This window comes from Salmo trutta, chromosome 24, assembly GCF_901001165.1.
Source record: "Salmo trutta chromosome 24, fSalTru1.1, whole genome shotgun sequence".
Taxonomy (NCBI): domain Eukaryota; kingdom Metazoa; phylum Chordata; class Actinopteri; order Salmoniformes; family Salmonidae; genus Salmo; species Salmo trutta.
The window spans coordinates 11,855,301-11,874,898 of record NC_042980.1 but is presented as its reverse complement, the minus strand read 5'-3'; the positions used below and the strand labels follow the sequence as shown (position 1 = coordinate 11,874,898).

General features: G+C 41.2%; 1 protein-coding gene across 1 annotated transcript in view; it reads right to left on the bottom strand.

The window, feature by feature from the left end:
* Positions 1-11,710: 11,710 nt before the first annotated feature.
* LOC115160694 (G protein-activated inward rectifier potassium channel 1) overlaps positions 11,711-19,598 on the bottom strand; it is a 35,686-nt gene continuing 27,798 nt past the window's right edge. Inside the window, exon 3 of the mRNA XM_029710960.1 lies at positions 11,711-13,681. Within this exon, the coding sequence (XP_029566820.1) occupies positions 13,044-13,681 (638 nt within the window). The 3' untranslated portion in view covers positions 11,711-13,043. The remainder of the gene's footprint in view (positions 13,682-19,598) is intronic.

Genomic DNA, 19,598 nt, shown 5'->3' with positions numbered 1-19,598 from the left:
TTTCTTAAAAAGCTCAGTAGTCTATTTATTATACTTCTTAATAAAGCACTATGAGTGACTTTAAGATGACTACTCGCTGTCTAAATCAAGGGCAGGTGCCACCAATTGTAGATGTTAGTGGCACAAGTGACACCAAGGGGACATGTTAGTCTGGAGCCCTGTAACCGTAATGAATACCTAGGATAGGTGTTGATTCAGGGGAAGACATGACGGGCACTGATTTACAATACAGCCTAAGAAGTCGTTAGCTTGGCTTTTATAACATATAAGGCTTAACACAGACATACTGGGTGAGTGGGTTGGCAAGTTGGCGGCGCGCGCTGTGATGTGGACTGGTGTGGATAAAATGCCAAGGCCGAATTCTTGTCCCAGTCCACCCCTCTGCACAAGTCCATTTCCCTCCATTTGGTATCTATCCAACAGATGGGTGAAAAACACTGATTTATTGGTGTTCAAGCAGCCTGCAGAAGAGGATTCCTCATGACGATGTATTTGATAAGCATGTCCTGGTTTTGCTTATTCTGACAAATCACTTGAGTGGCTTCCGTAATGGAAGGTAATATGAGATTCCTGGAAACGCAGCCCCCATCCTTAGAATTATTATATTTAATTCAATTGAAATCAATTCACTCAATCTACTCGTCCTTGTATGCTACTTTGTGCCGGTATGAAGGTGCAGGAGCATGATGTAATAGTGTATCATCCCAATTAAACAGCAAAACAATCATTTGTACATGGCTGCAGCACATACTTTATTGGTAAATATGGCATGCATTTCCGATATCACTTAATGTCTTTATTTCCCATCATCAGCAGTCATCATCATCCTGTCTGCTGTGTGGAAAAATGCCTGAATGGAACAATGATAATAAACAACTGTTTACATCATCATCTTCCCTTTTTTGTTCATGTTCTATATTGTGATGTGCTACTTTACAGAACAGTGTCCCAGAATATTTCTTTAGGTTGTGGGAACATTGTGAGGATATGACAAGAGATAGGTTCCCAAAACACTAAAACTGTCCAGATGTGCTGACATACGGATCATTTTTGTATCCTGTTGAGAGAACAGCATTTTTTTTAGTTATTTAAAGGTTCCCAGAACATTTAATTCGGTTGTGGGAACAGTGTGGATACATTTCAAGAGATAAGTTCCCAACAAACAAAATATCCTCAGTTGTGTTGACATTCATACAATTTTCTTTAAGTTAGGTTGCACAGAACATTCCCACAATGTTCCACCATTTCCAAATAATGTAGTTTTTATGACATTCATAGCCTACTTGTTTTAGGTTTAACAATGTTCCGTTGATGTTCACGCAATATACATTGTATCTTGTCTTGGAGGTCAATTAGAAAATGTAATGTTACATTTGACCAAATGTTACCACAACATTCTCAGCATGCACATGTGTAGCTCCTTAAAGCAGGTTGGAATACATCCTATTATGTTTCTCTCCAGATGTAACCGCAATTTGCATTTGAGGTCCACTACAAGGTGATATGTACAGACAGTATTTTTCATTTCATTCGTTGGATTTAAAAAATATATATTTTATTTTTCAACAGAACAATACAATACAGCAAGAGTAAGTACTACAACAAAAGGTACATAAACCTTCCCAACCCCCCCAAAATAAAAAACACAAAAACAATTACAAATGACAAAATGAAAATAATGAATTGATTAAATTAGAATAGTAATAATTCTAATAATGACTAAATAAGACAAAAGACAAGAGAGACCAACACATACTCAAAGCAATACAAACAGTACATTACAGAAAGACAATAGCTACATCTATCTACAAGCCCACACCCACCAACCCCAATGGAAGTTTTTCCATATAGTCCAGGAATGGCTGCCATGTTTTCACAAAGTAGTTGAATTTATTTCTTAAAGTATAGGTCATCTTCTCCATGGGAATACACTTATTCATTTCAGAGAGCCATCTTGTATCTTGGCATATGTCCGACCATAGCCCGACTATCAATTGTAATATGCAACTCCGGATATAAATGTAAACGAGTCATGGTTATCATGGAGTAGTTGTTCAATACTTCATAGATTTGGTAAAGTAATTTCTCCAAGAGCGCTTCTGAGCAAGTTTCTTAACTGTAAATAACAAAATAAATGATTATTTCTCTTTTAGGTGCTCAAATGACATAAGTACCCCATCTATATAACAATGTTCTCAATGCTTTTTCCCTTCTCATGCCAATGTTGAATCATGTTGCTGTTATGCCACAGGGGTGTTTTGGGTGACAAGTGTTGTTTCAGACCAAATAACTTACACATTTCATGCCAAGATTTTACTAAATTGATGGTACAGGGATTGCTCGTTTTTTTGTTTATATAGCCTTGTGGTTCCACATATAGATAATATTACTCCCAATCTCTTCATTAAGAGCAAGCATTTCCATCTGGGTCCAAGAAGGGGCCGGTTCAGTTTAAAATTAAAATGAAATGAATCTCATTTGCGCTGTCCAGTAATCCATCTTGAAATTTGGTAGGCGGAGACCTCCTAGACTATAATCCCACGTTAATTTGTTCGAACTCACCCTTGGAGTTTTACGGTTCCATACAAATGATCTTATGATCTTGTTAAGGGGCCTTAAAAGAAACTTGGGTAAGGATTATGGGTAAAGATTGAAATATGTGCATCATCTTAGACAGAACATGTACCTTAATACAGCTAATTCTCCCAAATAATGTAAGAGGCAGATCTATCCATGTATTCAAATCCATTCACTACCTTCTGAACCAAAAGAGTAGTTAAGCTTGTACACATTTCTTAAGTCATTATCAACTGTGAGTCCTAGATATTTGAACGCCTGTGGAGGCCATCTGAAGGGACCTGTTCGTTCACAGATGCTATAGTCAAAGCGAGTCAGTGGAAGTATTTAACTTTTGTCCATGTTGACTTTGTAACCTGATACAGAGCTGTATGTACCCAAAAGCGTCTGTAGTTTTGAGAGGGATCGGGTCAGGTCAGAGAGGAACAAAATAATGTTGTCTGTGAACAATTAGATCTTGTGCGTTTTCTGGCCTCCACCAGGGGTTCTATGGCTAGCACAAAAAGGAGTGGAGAAAGTGAACAGCCCTGTCTACTAGCTCTAAAGAGTGGGAATGTGTCTGACATCATGCCATTAGTGGTGATCTTGGCTTGTGCTTCATGGTATAAAGTCTTAACCCATTCGACAAACCAAGGACCAAAGTTAAATTTAGCAAGGATCTTGAATAGGTATGGCCACTCCAGCCTTTCAAAGGCCTTTTCAGCGTCTAGAGATACTGCTATACTAGGATCACTCCACACACTGGCCATGTGAATTACGTTGAATAACCTGTACCACTTATTGGTGGAGGATCTTTTCCGTATAAAGCCTGTTTGATAGGTGTTAATCAGGTTTGGCAAATATTGTCCTAATCTATTAGCCATCACCTTAGAAATTGATTTATTGTCAGCATTGAGGAGCGAGATCAGCCTATAGGTAGAGCATTGTAGAGGATCTTTATTTTTTTATGCATAACTGCTATAATAGCCGTGGAAAAGGAATCCGGTAGACTCTGCATCTCAGCAGCTAAATTTAGAACATCCATCAAGAGAGGAATAAGCAAATCCTTAAACTCCTTATAAAACTCTGGGGTAAAGCCATCGTCTCCTGGTGATTTGCCGGATTGTAGAGAGGAAATCGCGTTCTAGTTCGTTTTGGTCTTCCTGTGTGAGGTGCTGTAGTTCAATAGTAGACAAAAATGGGTCTATCATTGCTGGTTCCGTTCCATCAGAAGTGTATAACTTAGAATAGTATTGTTTAAATAAATAATTAATCTCTTCCGGTTGTGAAACACTTGACTGTTCTGTGTTTCAACGGTTCTCGAATTCTCCTCAGCTTTTATCTGCCAGGCCAAGACTTTGTGTGTTTTCTCCCCCAATTCATAATATCTTTGCCTAGTTTTAAGAATAATCTTTTCAGTTTTGTAAGTACTTAGGGTATTATATTTTAGTTTTTTACTCACCAATGAGCGGTATGTTTCTTCAGAGACAGATTTTTGTTGTTCTTTTTGTAGCAATAGGATTTAATTCTCTCATTTATTAAATTCAGCAGTACATTTCTTTTTGAGACCTTTGGTATAGAAAATTATTTGACCCCTTAGAAAGGCCTTTAATGTATCCCGGAGTACAAAACTATTGGGAGAGGACAGACAGTTTCTTTGACAGAAAAAAATAATTTGGTCTCTGAAAAATTGACAAAATTATGCCTATTTCAAAAGAGTTGGATTTAGGCGCCATCTATAGTTCCTTGATCTCCATCCAGGAAGTGTGAGGGAAGAATGACCTGAGATAGTTCTGGATAAACACTCAGTTTCCACAACTCAAGGAGTTAACTGTGCTGATAGGACAAAATAATCAATCCGGGTATTAGAAGGAGCTGTCTCCATGTGTCTTTCAAATGTAAGTCTTTCATAAACGATCGGGCGCATTTGGCTGACTTAGTCAATTGAGGTTGCTTTCCTCACACTGAGAATCGGAATTATTCAAAAATGAAAGCCAACCCCATCTAAGAGTGTTCCCTGAAATTCCGCTACCTTGAGGGTATATATCTTGAATAAAAATATGATAAACATAATTAGGTGCATATACATTTACCAAGGTCCAAGATTCAGAATACATTCTGCCATGGACCACTACATAACATCCCAGTGGATCAATAATTGTTTTTGATACACAGATTATTATTTATCAACACAGCTACTCCCTGTGTCTTTGTGTTATATGAAGAGGCAAAGACCTATCCTACCCGTTCCCTCTTTAACTTTTTATGTTCTGCCCCTGTTAGATGTGTTTCTTGTATAAATGCAACATCAGTCTTTAGCTTTTTCAAATATATAAGCACTCGTTTTCATTTAACAGGTCCATTCAGTCCATTAACGTTCAATGATGTATGCTTTACTATCTTAGCCAAATTGTTCACTCAATACATAAATGAAAATGTCAGAAGCATGTCCAATAAGGGTGTCGGATATTCTATTGTCCATTTTCGGTGATCCTGTAGTCAAACACATATTATAAATCAAAGGTCTCTCACAAAACTGTACTGTAATATAAAGTAAACAAAACAAACAATTCCCCTCTGTGCTGTTCTTGAACGCGCCCAGCACAAATCCAACCTGTAGTGGAGCTACGCTCCCAGCGTCGGTATTCCTAAATTCAATTTCTGAGATGAAGGCCAATGTGAACCTGGACCTCGAGCCCAGTAAATGAACCAAAATAGAGAATTCTTCACCCATCCTCATATGATGCAAGTTAAAAACAAAACCAATAACGGGTGTCCTGATCCCAACACACCTACCATGACAGGAAGCAAAATACAAATATAAAACTTCATGGCTTAGCCGTATAAAAAGGTCTGACAAATCATATTGACGTCTCTGAGGACCATGCCTGTCCCAAATAACAACGTAAAAACCATGTCAGTCTGGTAAAAACAACGTTTGTTTACATGGATATTGGGATCTTACCTCATCGATCTGTCAGTAAGCTATAGTATAATCCAGCAAAGCAGTCCTGCTGGTTATGCAAGTAATAAGCCAGGCTAGTGGGACATAGCACAGCTAGCAGTGACATTAACCCGGTCCGCTAGCCAATCAACCATGGCCTGAGCCGGTCGCCTGCAGTCCGCGGAGACTGAGACAGAGTTTTTGATTTCAGCCATCTGTGATGAGATGGAGAAGCTGATCTCAGCCGTTTTAAAGTTAAATTGTGTTGTGAGGGAGTCATTGCCTTCTTTGATCACTTTGAGGATGTGAGCTAGCCTAGCTGCTTCCCGGGGTGTCATGGGGAAATTTTTTGGTTTCCGAGGAGGCCATGGTCAAAGGTTCTTCTCCATCGTTTCTTGATCTGTTTTCAGTGCTTCCCTTTACTTTTTTTATTATCTCGTAGGCATTTCACATTTCACCCCCCCCCCCCCCCCCCCCCCATTCATAGGACATTTAAACAGCATTTATCTATATTTCATCCAGATGAACAAATCCAGTCAGAAATGCAGAATTTAGACTGTAAGAAATAAAACATTGTGAATAAATCAACCGTTTTACTGTTTAAAAAACAAATCTGATATCATTCCTACTTTGAGATGCTTGATATGATCCCCCCATCTTATTTTTCATGATCTGAAAAAACAAAAGTGATCCTAGATCAGCACTCATAGTCTTGGTTACCTTGTAAATATGGGCCCAGAAGTACGCAGCATGTAAATACGATGGTTGAAGTGATGGTGGATAACCCAGTTAGCAGTATTTCCCTGGGTTAGATATGTCCAAGAAGGCTAAAAAGGAAGCATATAATTCCTGATTGGCCATACTGCCATGGCTATATACTGACAAAAATGAAGTGTAACAGAGCTTCCCTTGTGGTCTAGAGGATAAAATACCTGTCTTGGGAAGCAAACATTGCAGGCTTGTCAACGTATGAAGTGTAAAAAAAATATGGTTGTGTTTGTATAATTAAATGCTTTTCAAATGTCCGATGAAATGAAAATTCCATGTGTCTCTGTACCACCTTCAAATGTGAATTGATGAATTAACTCTGGATAGAAACATAATTGTATTCCAACCTGATTCGTATGCTTTAAGAAGCTTCACATTTGCATGCTGTGAATGTTGTGGTAGTATTAGGTAAAACGTAAATATAACATTTTCTAAATGTTCTTGAAATGTTCTGACAACCTCCAAGACAAGGTAAAATGCATATTGCGTGAACATCAATGGAATATTGTGTTAAACTAAAACGAATATGCTATGAATGTCATAAAAAGTCACTTATTTGGAAATTGTGGAACATTGTGCAACATTCTGGGAATGTTCTGTGGAACCTATGTGAACATGACAAGAATATTCTTGCGACATCCCAGAAAACTCCCATAACTTAATAAAATGTTCTGGGAACCTTTAAACAACTTAGACCAGGTGTTCTGTCAACATTCTTACAACATTATAGGAATGTCCTGTGCAACCTAACTTAAACATTGTATGAATGTCATATTTTGTGTTTTGGGAACCTAGCTCTTATCATATCCCCACAATGATCCAACAACCTAAAGAAATATGCTGGTATTAAAGAACAGACCAAATGTGTTCTGGGAACTTTCTTGTAACATCAGGTGAATGTTTGTTGCGCCTTAAAATAAACATTGTAGATTCATCCACACAACTGGACAGTTTGTGTTTTGGGAACATATCTTCTGTGAAGTCCCCACAATGTTCTCACTAGACTGTTCCCATGATGTAATGAAACATTCTGGGAACCTTTAAACAACGGACAACTTGTGTTCTGAGAACGTTCATGCAACATCTGGTGAATGTTTTATACAAACATTATATAATCATCAGCACGACTGGACAGTTTCTGTGTTATGAGAACATTTGCAGCAACTAATGTTCTGGGAACTTTCACAGAACCAATTTTGTTTATTGCTGGCTGTGCTCACACTGTAAACAAAATCATATTGGCAGAGAAGAAGGGCAACAGTTGTACGGGGATCTTACATCAAACATGAGATGGGGAAAGTAAATAAGGAGAGTGTCAACAGGCTGTGTCTGAAATGGCACCCTATTCCATATAGTGCACTATTTTGATCAGAGTCATATGGGCCCTGGTCAAAAGGAGGGTACCATTTGGGACAGAGACACAGTATTCCAGAGAGAGTGGGCCTGGTGCGATTCCCCCTCAGCTCTTTTCCAGTGCGTTCGCTGCTGGCGACTCGAGCCGAGATGGATTCTGACTCAGGTGCAGAGCTGTTTTGCCGACGCCTACACCAGAGTTCTCTTACAAATACAATACACCAGAGACGAGGCATCTGTTAGGCTGCATATGTTTGTGCGTATGCGTGCCTGTGTGTATGTGTGGAGGGAGTTGGGGGGGGGGCACATGTTGGAGAGCGAGCGAAAAGATAGAAAGATAAAAAATAGAGAGAGAATAAAAAGAGTGTGTGTGTGTGTGTGTGTGTGTGTGTGTGTGTGTGTGTGTGTGTGTGTGTGTGTGTGTGTGTGTGTGTGTGTGCGGGGGGGTTCTCTCTCTCCCATTGATCTTGTGAACTGTGTGTCTAATTGTCTGCATCTTTCACGTGGGTTCATGAGATTTTTCTTACAATTTACCATACTTCCCAAACTGGTTGAATAGTAAAGGTTTGGATATGGACTGTTTTGACTTGATTTGATCTTTTTTTATACAGACTGTAGAACAGTCTCTGGCACCACACCAAATGTATCATCGTTCTTAAGGTTTTGTTCGTCAATAAACTAAAAATAGCAATTCAGCCTCGCTGGCTTTGTTTGTGTTACAGGAAATCAGAGAAGTGTGAATCCGTGAAACAAGCCTTGACAGAATCAGACAAGAATACAGGAAAGTATCTCTCTCTCCCTGTCTCTCTCTCTCCCTGTTCTCACTCTCCTCCTGTTCTCCTTCTCTCCCTGTTCTCACTCTCTCCCTGTCCCTCTCACTCCCTCTTCTCACTCTCTCCTTGTCTCTCTCTCCCTCTTCTCACTCTCTCCTTGTCTCTCTCTCCCTCTTCTCACTCTCTCCCTGTCCCCCTCTCTCTCTTTCACTCTCTCCCTGTCCCCCCTCTCTCTCTCTTTCACTCTCTCCCTGTCCCTCTCTCTCTCTCTTCTCACTCTCTCCCTCTTCCTCTCTTTCACTCTCTCCCTGTCCCTCTCTCTCTCTTTCACTCTCTCCCTGTCCCTCTCTCTCTTCTCACTCTCTCCCTCTTCCTCTCTTTCACTCTCTCCCTGTCCCTCTCTCTCTCTTTCACTCTCTCCCTGTCCCCCCTCTCTCTCTTCTCACTCTCTCCCTCTTCCTCTCTTTCACTCTCTCCCTGTCCCTCTCTCTCTCTTTCACTCTCTCCCTGTCCCTCTCTCTCTCTTTCACTCTCTCCCTGTCCCTCTTCCTCTCTTTCACTCTCTCCCTGTCCCTCTCTTTCTCTTTCACTCTCTCCCTGTCCCTCTCTCTCTCTTCTCACTCTCTCCCTCTTCCTCTCTTTCACTCTCTCCCTGTCCCTCTCTCTCTCTTTCACTCTCTCCCTGTCCCCCCTCTCTCTCTCTTTCACTCTCTCCCTGTCCCTCTCTCTCTCTCTCTTCTCACTCTCTCCCTCTTCCTCTCTTTCACTCTCTCCCTGTCCCTCTCTCTCTCTTTCACTCTCTCCTTGTCCCTCTGTCTCTCTTCTCACTCTCTCCTACCATCTTAATCTTACCCTCACAGTAATATCCTGCCTTTCTGACTCAACTTTGAGCACTGAAATTCTGCAAATTTACTGGATTGTAGGGATTGTGACAAAAACATTGTTCATCCTACACAAACCATTTATGCCCCCTCAGCTTCAGTCGGCAATGCACTTCTCTCATCTCTCCTGTCAGTCTTGGCCTTTGTTGAATGAAGTCATTATGGCACATGTAACATATGGATTTGAAAGGGTAAATCTGAGTTACAGCATCAGAGGCATTGTCAACAAAACATTGGATGAATCCCAAGGCAACGTCGGTTTCAATGACGTAAGACTCAATTGTTATGACTGTCATGTTCCAGCAGGAGAAATGGGGTGAAATTTGAATAGCAACATCTTTCTCCCATCACATACTAACAATGAGCTCAACATTTGTTAATGTCTAGACGTATAATAGCAATAGCTACAGTATAAAATGACAAACAAAGGCAACTCCTCCTGCTTTCGTCAGTGTGTCGGGGTACCATGAACCTGTATGCTATTCAATGATGCCTTGAGCATCGACGAACACCCAAACGCTAGTTTTGTTGACCCAACTAGCACCTTTGTGCTCACATGAGTCATGAGTCCAAATGCAGAGGTACCACATAAACGTCTAAATAAATGGGAAATCCCCATACAGTTCTGTAAACTCATCCTCAAGGCAAATGGCTTTCAGTGTCCCTGGATAGAAGCAGGTCATCACTTTACACCATGTGAGATTATCCTCCAGTATTGTGTGTCCGGGACCTAAGTTCCAACTTCACTCTAGTAGCCGTACCATGTTGGTAAAGGTTGGTTTTAAGTTCTATGAAACCACTGACACATGCAATATTACAGATGGGGCATCAATGCAACTACAGCACTGCAATACTATGTTTCCTTATTATAGTGGAACCCCATTACATTTTTGATGAGTGAATCTGAGAGTATCGTTCCAATAACATGAAGGACATATCCACTCTGATCTCAAACAATCCCCTTGCATGCAACAACTGGCACTTAATTTTCTCTGTACGGTACGTCACTAATTGAATTTGATGATGATGGAATCACTTTCCTATAATTGAATCTAAGATGTGTCAGACATAAAGCAACTACTCCATAAAGCTATTTAGGGACAACATAACTCTGGTGCAGATGATTTAAATGTAGAATTCCTAAAGTGTCTTCTCGGCTGTCACTCACCGAGAGAGAGTGAGAGTCAGAGAGAGAGAGAAAGAGAGAGAGGCGCAAACAGTCAGTGTCGTAAGTCAACAGGCTATATTTAGCATTTAATATTTAACTCAGTGCCACTGTTGTCGTGATATGAAAACAAAGTGGCATTATAATTGCAAATTGCTGAATAGAAGAACATTTCTGTTATTTAGAAAACAAATCGATGGAGAGAGGGTCTTTATTTTAGAACCGTTTGGATTCTATGGAACCGCTGATGGACGCAAACGGAGAATTGAGTCATTTTAAGTGCATTACTAGCCAGCTCTAAATTGAATTTATTTGCCTAATCAGCTGCCAATGACTGCAGTTACCTTGCAATAGGCAGCCTCACTTTCCTGGATATTAGTATGAAAAAGCATGAACATTTTCATAACTCCTTCACATGTTTAACTCTTCAGATATCAACATGCATTTTTGCCTTTTATTGTGGTGAAGCTCCCTTACACTTTATAAAACCCTCGACAGCCAATGAAACAAAGAGAGCCACATCAGCAGAGCCCTGGAATTGAATTCAATGACACTGCTCTGCTAATTCTAATTCAACCAACACGTCTGAGGAGCATCGCAAGTCAGAGTTTCTGTTATTCCCTGTCTTGTTCCAGGAATTATGGGGGATATAGAACATATGACAAATATTCGACGTCTTCAAAGTTCACATAGGTCAATGAATGCAGTGTGGGTGCAGTTTTTCTGTGGGGGTGCGGTTATGAAACCTTTAATGGATAGAGATCTCAGCGACACCGCCGTTCTCAGGGCAGATGATAAAGGCAAATGGCACCGGCTGCAAAGATCTCCTTGGTGATAAAGTGAAATTGGCTCAGTAGCGGTAAGTGCTGATTTAAGGTGCATAATGAGGATTTAGACTCTACTCCAGATCCACTGAGGATAATGGCATCAGGAGCTCTCATATTCATATCTATCTCATATATTATAAATAGCTTATTAAGATTCTGAACAAAGGCTTATCTCTGGATAGAGAATAGACTTAACTAACAGCAAGCTTGATATGATACTGCATTGAATTATATAATAAACTACTTTAGGTAACTCTATAAAGCCCAATCAAACTTATTCATATAGTACATTCAATACATATTGTAACATATTATGTAATATCCCATAACAACTGGGCCTTTTTAATACATTTTGGTCTTCTACGCAAGCCTTTTTTTAATTTGTTTGACAGTGTCTGCAAAAAGCAAGCTACCCGTGTCCCATTAAATCAACGTGTCAAGAATTGCTCTTAGATCTTTATTCCTGAAGAGTTTGAGTATCATACAATGTCATTGATGGTTTTAGTAGGACCAGGTTCCATGGCATTGATTCAGTAAATATACTGGTAATGGGGCTGCTGCAGACCCTGTGGGTATATAAAGATTATAGTCATTAATAATAACATTATTGCTTTAAAGAGGGAGCATAATAGACTCTTAAGACAAAGGTGGTTACTTTTTCCTAAATATAGGTCCACCTCTAAATCTATATCTATGCGGTGACAGTTAACTTGAAATTTTGGTGCACATGTTTGAAATGAAATGTCGAATAAACAATCATTTGAACTTCAAAACGACTGTTTGAGAAGGCATACATGACCATGTGTTCAGTTGTTTTACTTCCATGTAAAAGAGGCATTGGACAGTACTGCTCAGGACATTTGCCTGAAATGCCATAAATGCTTACTGCCATGAATAGTGCCTTTAATAGTGTACTGTGTGTTGTGTAATGGTTATGTTGTGCTTATAAGGCGGTAGTATTGGCCCTTTCAACATAAGCGTTACCTTGAAAAGTAAGTTCACGTTGCTTAATAAGATTGTGCCCAGTTCCAATCTGTCATATGATGTGGACCATGCATTTGCAAATATAGATTGCATCGTCCAGCAACATACAGTACGCTTGCTGAACTAAGAAATTTGTAAAATCTCACATGGTAAGATATCCTCCTATACATGAAATACCAAAAATACCGCCGTGAACAAACGTGGAAATGGAAACAAGGTAATATAGTAAAGGCTAAACATCTGTGTCTATTACCTTTGTCTAGCTAAGACAATAATAGTAGCATGCATTTAACAGAATGTTGCCACACAATTTTACATTAAACAACAAAAGCAGCCAACTCAAATCAAATGTATGTAGCCTTCTCTGCCGTAAATTAGACCCATGTAATATAGGTTTTCCATTTTGTAAACCATATGGCTTTGTGCAAATGTTCGGACCCATTGTAAGTAATGTCACTGTTCAAATCATCTCTGTAAAATAACACAGCAGTAAATGTCATGCCAGAAATTAGAGCGAATCTGTTTTGCATGCGGTTAGTGTATTGTACATGCCAGATTGTGCTAATCATACATTGTCCTGAAAAAATCAGAGGTCTTTCATCATAGCACGTATGCTTCCATCCAGGAACAAATGTTCTGTATTCCATCACCCCCCTTTATATAAGGTATATCTGTACGAATTTATACACTACATTTTCTTGAGTATAAGAATCATGTCTTTTAATAAATCTGAAATAATACAAGGGTTGGAATAAGGGTAGGGGTGTAATAAGTTAAAACGGGTTGCCCATTCTACGTGAAGCGGTCGGAATTCATCTTTCTGAGTTTCGGGGGCAGGTGTCCGTCCATTCGGCCCCCTACCCCCCCTCCCCCCTGCATCCTTAGCAGCTTGGGGGGCAAGTCTGCCACGGATTGGCTGATGGGATCGGAGCTGATCTTGGAGACCATCTTGTTCATCTGTTTCTCATCGGAGACGCCGGGGACGGAGCTGATGCGCTGCAGCTTCATGGGCAGCTCCCCCATGCTCCCGGGGTAGATCATCTCCGAAGTGGTGGAGCTCATCCTCAGCAGCTTCCTAGGCATGGGCAGCCCGTCCCGTCCGCAGCCGCCCCCTTGCATCTTCTGCAGCTTGGACGGCAGCTTGGTGGTGGTGCTCTCCTTGTCCTCCAGGTTCTCCAGGCAGTCCATGGAGCTGTTCTTCCCTCCCTCGCCGCTGTTGCACAGGGACGGGGCCATGAGTGGAGAGGACATGAGCAGGTTTTCCTCCTGCTCCTTCACGCTGTACGGGGGAGTGTTGACCTCAAACGTGGCATGGAACTGGGAGTAGTCCACCTTGAAGAACCCCTCCTCCAGGGAGATGACTGGGAAGAAACGATGTCCCCATAGAACCTCGTCCTCAGTGTAAGAAGTCCTCGCTTGGCAAGTCATCCCTGTCAAACACAGACAAAACAGGGAAACAAAAAGATCATGGTTAATTGGACTGATTATCATTATTGCAGGAAATGAACTTGATGACTTCGACTCTATGCAGATAATTATGTCAGATTGTCTGTGCACAAGGCACACAAGGCTAACGCTGTGGAGATGAAATATCTGACTAGCACAGCATTAAACAAACACTTCAGAATCAAAGAGCAACCCTTACTCAATTACATGCCTGGCGCAGTGCCAATTAAGTGTTCATAAAAGATTGTTTTCATTCAACAAACAATATCACTCACAAAATGAACTTGATTAATTAGTACATATAACAGAGGACTTTTCCTACAAAATAACACTTATTTGATGCTCAGGATCCATACAACACTAATTCTTCAGTAATTTGAGAAAGAAGCAGAGAATAGCTGACTCAGTATTGGCCTAGAGGCCATACAGTAATGACTTACTAGATGAAAAGCACTACCATATAAACAATGTTTGCTTTCAGAGATTTTCTCCTGTCTGACAAGGAAATAACTAAACCATTCTTTCTCCCCAATAACGTAATTAAAAAAACACACAACCCAATTTCTTAATTGGTCATCATCTGTTATTGGTCATTCGCTATATTAGTGCTAAAATGATGCACTACTAAAGGTGTCACTTTTATGCACATTTGTAACGCGTATCTTCATGCTCTCATTCATGTTTGAGCAGCAATACCGGGAGCCTGAAAATAAGCAACTACAAGCATTCATCTAATACATAATGCATACAGTACAGTGCACCCGAGCGGGATTCATTGTCTTTGGCGGAGTACAACATTAAAATGACTCTACATCTTTATTCCTAAAAGACTGTTTTCATTTTGCCTTTCATTGACAGGGAAACAATTGCTATTTCAGAGACAGTGAATCGTGTTGACACTTTAAAACAGTTTCCCGAAATGAGTAGATGTCTTCTATCTAAGTGCTGGACCACAGGAAGCTTAGCAAAGACAAGGGTGCAATGGGTCCAATAGGTCCAATGGACTTTCCTGACAACTCATATCTCTTTGGGAAGTTAAAAGATGTATTACCATTCATGGGACTTCAAATTCCAAAATTCAACTATGTGGACACCCCTTCAAATGTGTGGATTCGGCTATTTCAGCCAATTTCTGCCCTGCTAGAGCTGCCCAGGTCAACTGTAAGTGCTGTTATTGTGAAGTGGAAACATCTAGGAGCAAAAACGGCTCACCCGCGAAGTGGTAGGCCACACAAGCTCATAGAACTGGACCGCGAGTGCTAAAGCACGTAGCGTGTAAAAATCGTCAGTCCTCGGTTGCAACACTCAGTACCGAGTTCCAATCTGCCTCTGTTAGCAACGTAGCACAATAACTGTTCATCGGGAGCTTCATGAAATGGGTTTCCATGGCTGAGCAGCCGCACACAGCCGCCATTGTGGTGTAAAGCTCGCGTGGTGTAAAGCTCGCCTCCATTGGACTCTGGAACAGTGGAGTGAGCCGCTCTTGCTGTCTCTGCCTGGCTGGTTCCCCTCTCTCCACTGGGATTCTCTGCCTCTAACCCTATTACAGGGGCTGAGTCACTGGCTTACTGGTGCTCTTCCATGCCGTCCCTAGGATGGGTGCGTCACTTGAGTGGGTTGAGTCACTGACGTGGTCTTCCTGTCTGGGTTGGCGCCCCTCCTTGGGTTGTGCGGTGGCGGAGATCTTTGTGGGCTATACTCGGCCTTGTCTCAGGATGGTAAGTTGGTGGTTGAAGATATCCCTCTAGTGGTGTGGGGGCTGTGCATTGGCAGAGTGGATGGGGTTATATCCTGCCTGTTTGGCCCTGTCTGGGGGTATCATCGGATTGGGCCACAGTGTCTCCTGACCCCTCCTGTCTCAGCCTCCAGTATTTATGCTGCAGTAGTTTGTGTCGCGGGGCTAGGGTCAGTCTGTTATATCTGGAGTATTTCTCCTGTCTTATCCGGTGTCCTGTGTGAATTTAAGTATGCTCTTTCTAATTCTCTCTCTCTCTTTCTTTCTCTCTCTCGGAGGACCTGAGCCCTAGGACCATTCCTCAGGACTACCTGGCATGATGACTCCTTGCTGTCCCCAGTCCACCTGGCCGGTCTGCTGCTCCAGTTTCAACTGTTCTGCCTGCGGCTTTGGAACCCTGACCTGTTCACTGGACGTGCTACCTGTCCCAGACCTGCTGTTTTTAACTTTCTAGAGACAGCAGGATCGGTAGAGATATTCTCAATGATCGGCTATGAAAAGCCAACTAACATTTACTCTTGAGGTGCTGACTTGTTGCACCCTCGACAACTACTGTGATTATTATTATTTGACCATACTGGTCATTTATGAACATTTGAACTGGCCACCCCTCATAGCCTGGTTCCTCTCTAGGTTTCTTCCTAGGTTTTGGCCTTTCTAGGGAGTTTTTCCTAGCCACCGTGCTTCTACACCTGCATTGCTTGCTGTTTGGGGTTTTAGACTGGGTTTCTGTACAGCACTTTGAGATATCAGCTGATGTAAGAAGGGCTATATAAATAAATGTGTTTTGATTTGATTTGAGTGTTGAATCACGCTTCACCATCTGGCAGTCTGACAGACGAATCTGGGTTTGGCAGATGCCAGGAGAATGCTACCTGCCCGAATGCATGGTGCCAACTGTAAAGTTTGGTGGAGGAGGTATAATGGTTTGGGGCTGTTTTTCATGGTTCGGGCTAGGCCCCTTAGTTACAGTGAAGAGAAATCTTAATGCTACTGCATACAATGACATTCTAGACAGTTCTGTACTTCCAACTTTGTGGCAACACTTTGGGGAAGGCCCTTTCTTGCTTCAGCATGACAATGCCCTCGTGCACAAAGTGAGGTCCATATAGAAATGGTTTGCCGAGATTGGTGTGGAAGAACTTGACTGGCCTGCACAGAGGTCTGACCTCAACCCCACCGAACACCCTTGGGATGAATTGGAAAGCCGACTACGAGCCAGGCCTAATCGCCCTACATCAGTGGCCGACCTCACTAATGCTCGTGGCTGAATGGAAGCAAGTCTCCGCAGCAATGTTCCAACATCTAGTGGAAAGCCTTCCCAGAAGAGTGGAGGCTGTTTTTGCAGCAAAGGGAGGACCAACTCCATATTAATGCCCATGATTTTGGAATTAGATACTTTTGGCCATGTGGTGTAGATAAGATAGGTCATATGAGACAGGTTTCTGCTATAATCTTTTAGCAAGCTCAGTGTGGTCAGCCATGCTGCCATCAAGGCTCAGTGAAGGAAAGTTTAAAGTTTACAAGGTTCAGTTCCATAGATTTAAGATATACTCGATCATGAGCACCAGGCATCATGAATGCTTAATAAACAATCCACTCATATCCCTGTAAACAAATTAATATAATGAGGGTTGAATGATGAGATTTGAATTAATGAGCCGCAACATGAATTTGTTTTACATAAAGCTACGGGTTCATCTTCAGGATAACCCTCTCGTCCCTGTTATTCGGCAGATGCTATCGTAATTACTGTTACATGATCTGATTACTTTGCATTGTATCAATTCACCCTGAGCAGAGCTCCATGCAACAACCTTTTCTACATTTGGATGTCTAGGAAAACATGGCTACGGAAGGCAGTATTTTACACAGCCGCCCCATAATTAATTTCATGAATTAATTAACAAAAACGAATTATAACAGAGATGAGATCAACATCTTAACATTTTTCAGTCCAGAACATTGAACTGAGCCACTTCTTACATTTCCTTTTAACTAAGTACGCAAGCTATAAAAATACTGGAACCACTTGTGTTCTAGGAGCCTTGTTCAAGTCCATTAGAAGCTGAGTGGTTGCCCTGATATAAATATCCCACATTGTATATTAACTACTAGCCTAATAGTTTAAAAATGTTCATGCCACAATAAATGAATCAGAACTCTTAAGGAATTAATTAATAAGCGTTCAAAGAAATGAAAGATCATGTTACAGTAGGTATTGTTTATCTTTAATTGAAGCTATGATCATCTGTGTTTCTGCCACTGTGTCCACGGTCCATGCAATAACCGCTGATAACAGCTTTTAACAGTCACAGTCAAGTCACAGATGTGCCCAAGGGTACATTGAGTACGGTCAGGGTATTCTGAGTATTATTTCTGCCCCATCGCTCTGCAGTTCTGAGTGCTTTCGTGTCGAGTGCTCTATTGTCCCTCTAACCACTCTGCCATCGATGCAAATGGATTCGAAAATCAAATCAAACACTTATCATTTAAACAGTATCTTCCTTTTAAAACTCACCGGACTGTGATTGATCAATTTGAAGTAAGAAGTTCAACAACAGGTTGAAACTGAGTGGAATACATGATCCTAGTGGATGTTGTTTCAAAACCTAAAACAACGAAATGGACAGTGCTTTCCAAGTTGATGATTAATTCAAAACACCCATATGCATGTTAGAGCTTATGTATTTACATAGGCCTACAGTTGAAGTTGGAAGTTTACATAAACTTAGGTTGGAGTCATTAAAACTCGTTTTCAACCACTCCACAAATTTCTTGATAACAAACTATAGTTTTGGCAAGTCGGTGAGGACATCTACTTTGTGCATGACACAAATGTTTTTTCCAACAATTGTTTACAGATAGATTATTTCACTTATAATTCACTGGATCACAATTCCAGTGGGTCAGAAGTTTACATACATTAAGTTGACTGTGCCTTTAAACAGCTTGGAAAATTCCAGAAAATGATGTCATGGCTTTAGAAGCTTCTGATAGGCTAATTGACATAATTTGAGTCAATTGGAATGGTGCCTGTGGATGTATTTCAAGGCCTACCTTCAAACTCAGTGCCTCTTTGCTTGACATCATGGGAAAATCAAAAGAAATCAGCCAAGACCTCAACAACAAAAAAATTGTAGACCTCCACAAGTCTGGTTCATCCTTGGGAGCAATTTACAAATGCCTGAAGTTACCACGTTCATCTGTACAAACAATAGTACGCAAGTATAAACACCATGGGACCACGCAGCCGTCATACCGCACAGGAAGGAGACGCGTTCTGTCTCCTAGAGATGAACGTACTTTGGTGCGAAAAGTGCAAATCAATCCCAGAACAACATCAAAGGACCTTGTGAAGATGCTGGAGTAAACAGGAACAAAAGTATTTATATCCACAGTAAAACAAGTCCTATATCGACATAACCTGAAAGGCCGCTCAGCAAGAAAGAAGCCACTGCTTCAAAACCGCCATATAAAAGCCAGACTACGGTTTGCAACTGCACATGGGGACAAAGATCATACTTTTTGGAGAAATGTCCTCTGGTCTGATGAAACAAAAATATAACTATTTGGCCATAATGACCATCATTATGTTTGGATGAAAAAGGGGGGGGGGGCTTGCAAGCCGAAGAACCCCATCCTAACCGTGAAGCACAGGGGTGGCAGAATCATGTTGTGGGGTGCTTTGCTGCAGGAGGGACTGGTGCACTTCACAAAATAGATTGCATCATGAGGCAGGAAAATGATGTGGATATATTGAAGCAACATCTCAAGACATCAGTCAGGAAGTTAAAGCTTGGTCGCAAATGGATCTTCCAAATGGACAGTGACCCCAAGCATACTTCCAAAGTTGTGGCAAAATGGCTTAAGGACAACGAAGTCAAGGTATTGGAGTGGCCATCACAAAGCCCTGACCTCAATCCCATAGAAAATGTGTGGGCAGAACTGAAAAAGCGTGTGCGAGCAAGGAGGCCTACAAACGTGACTCTGTTACACCAGCTCTGTCACGAGGAATGGGCCAAAATTCACCCAACTTATTGTGGAAGCTTGTGGAAGGCTACCCGAAACGTTTGACCCAAGGTAAACAATTTAAGCAATGCTACCAAATACTAATTGAGTGTATGTGAACTTCTGACCCACTGGGAATGTGATGATAGAAATAA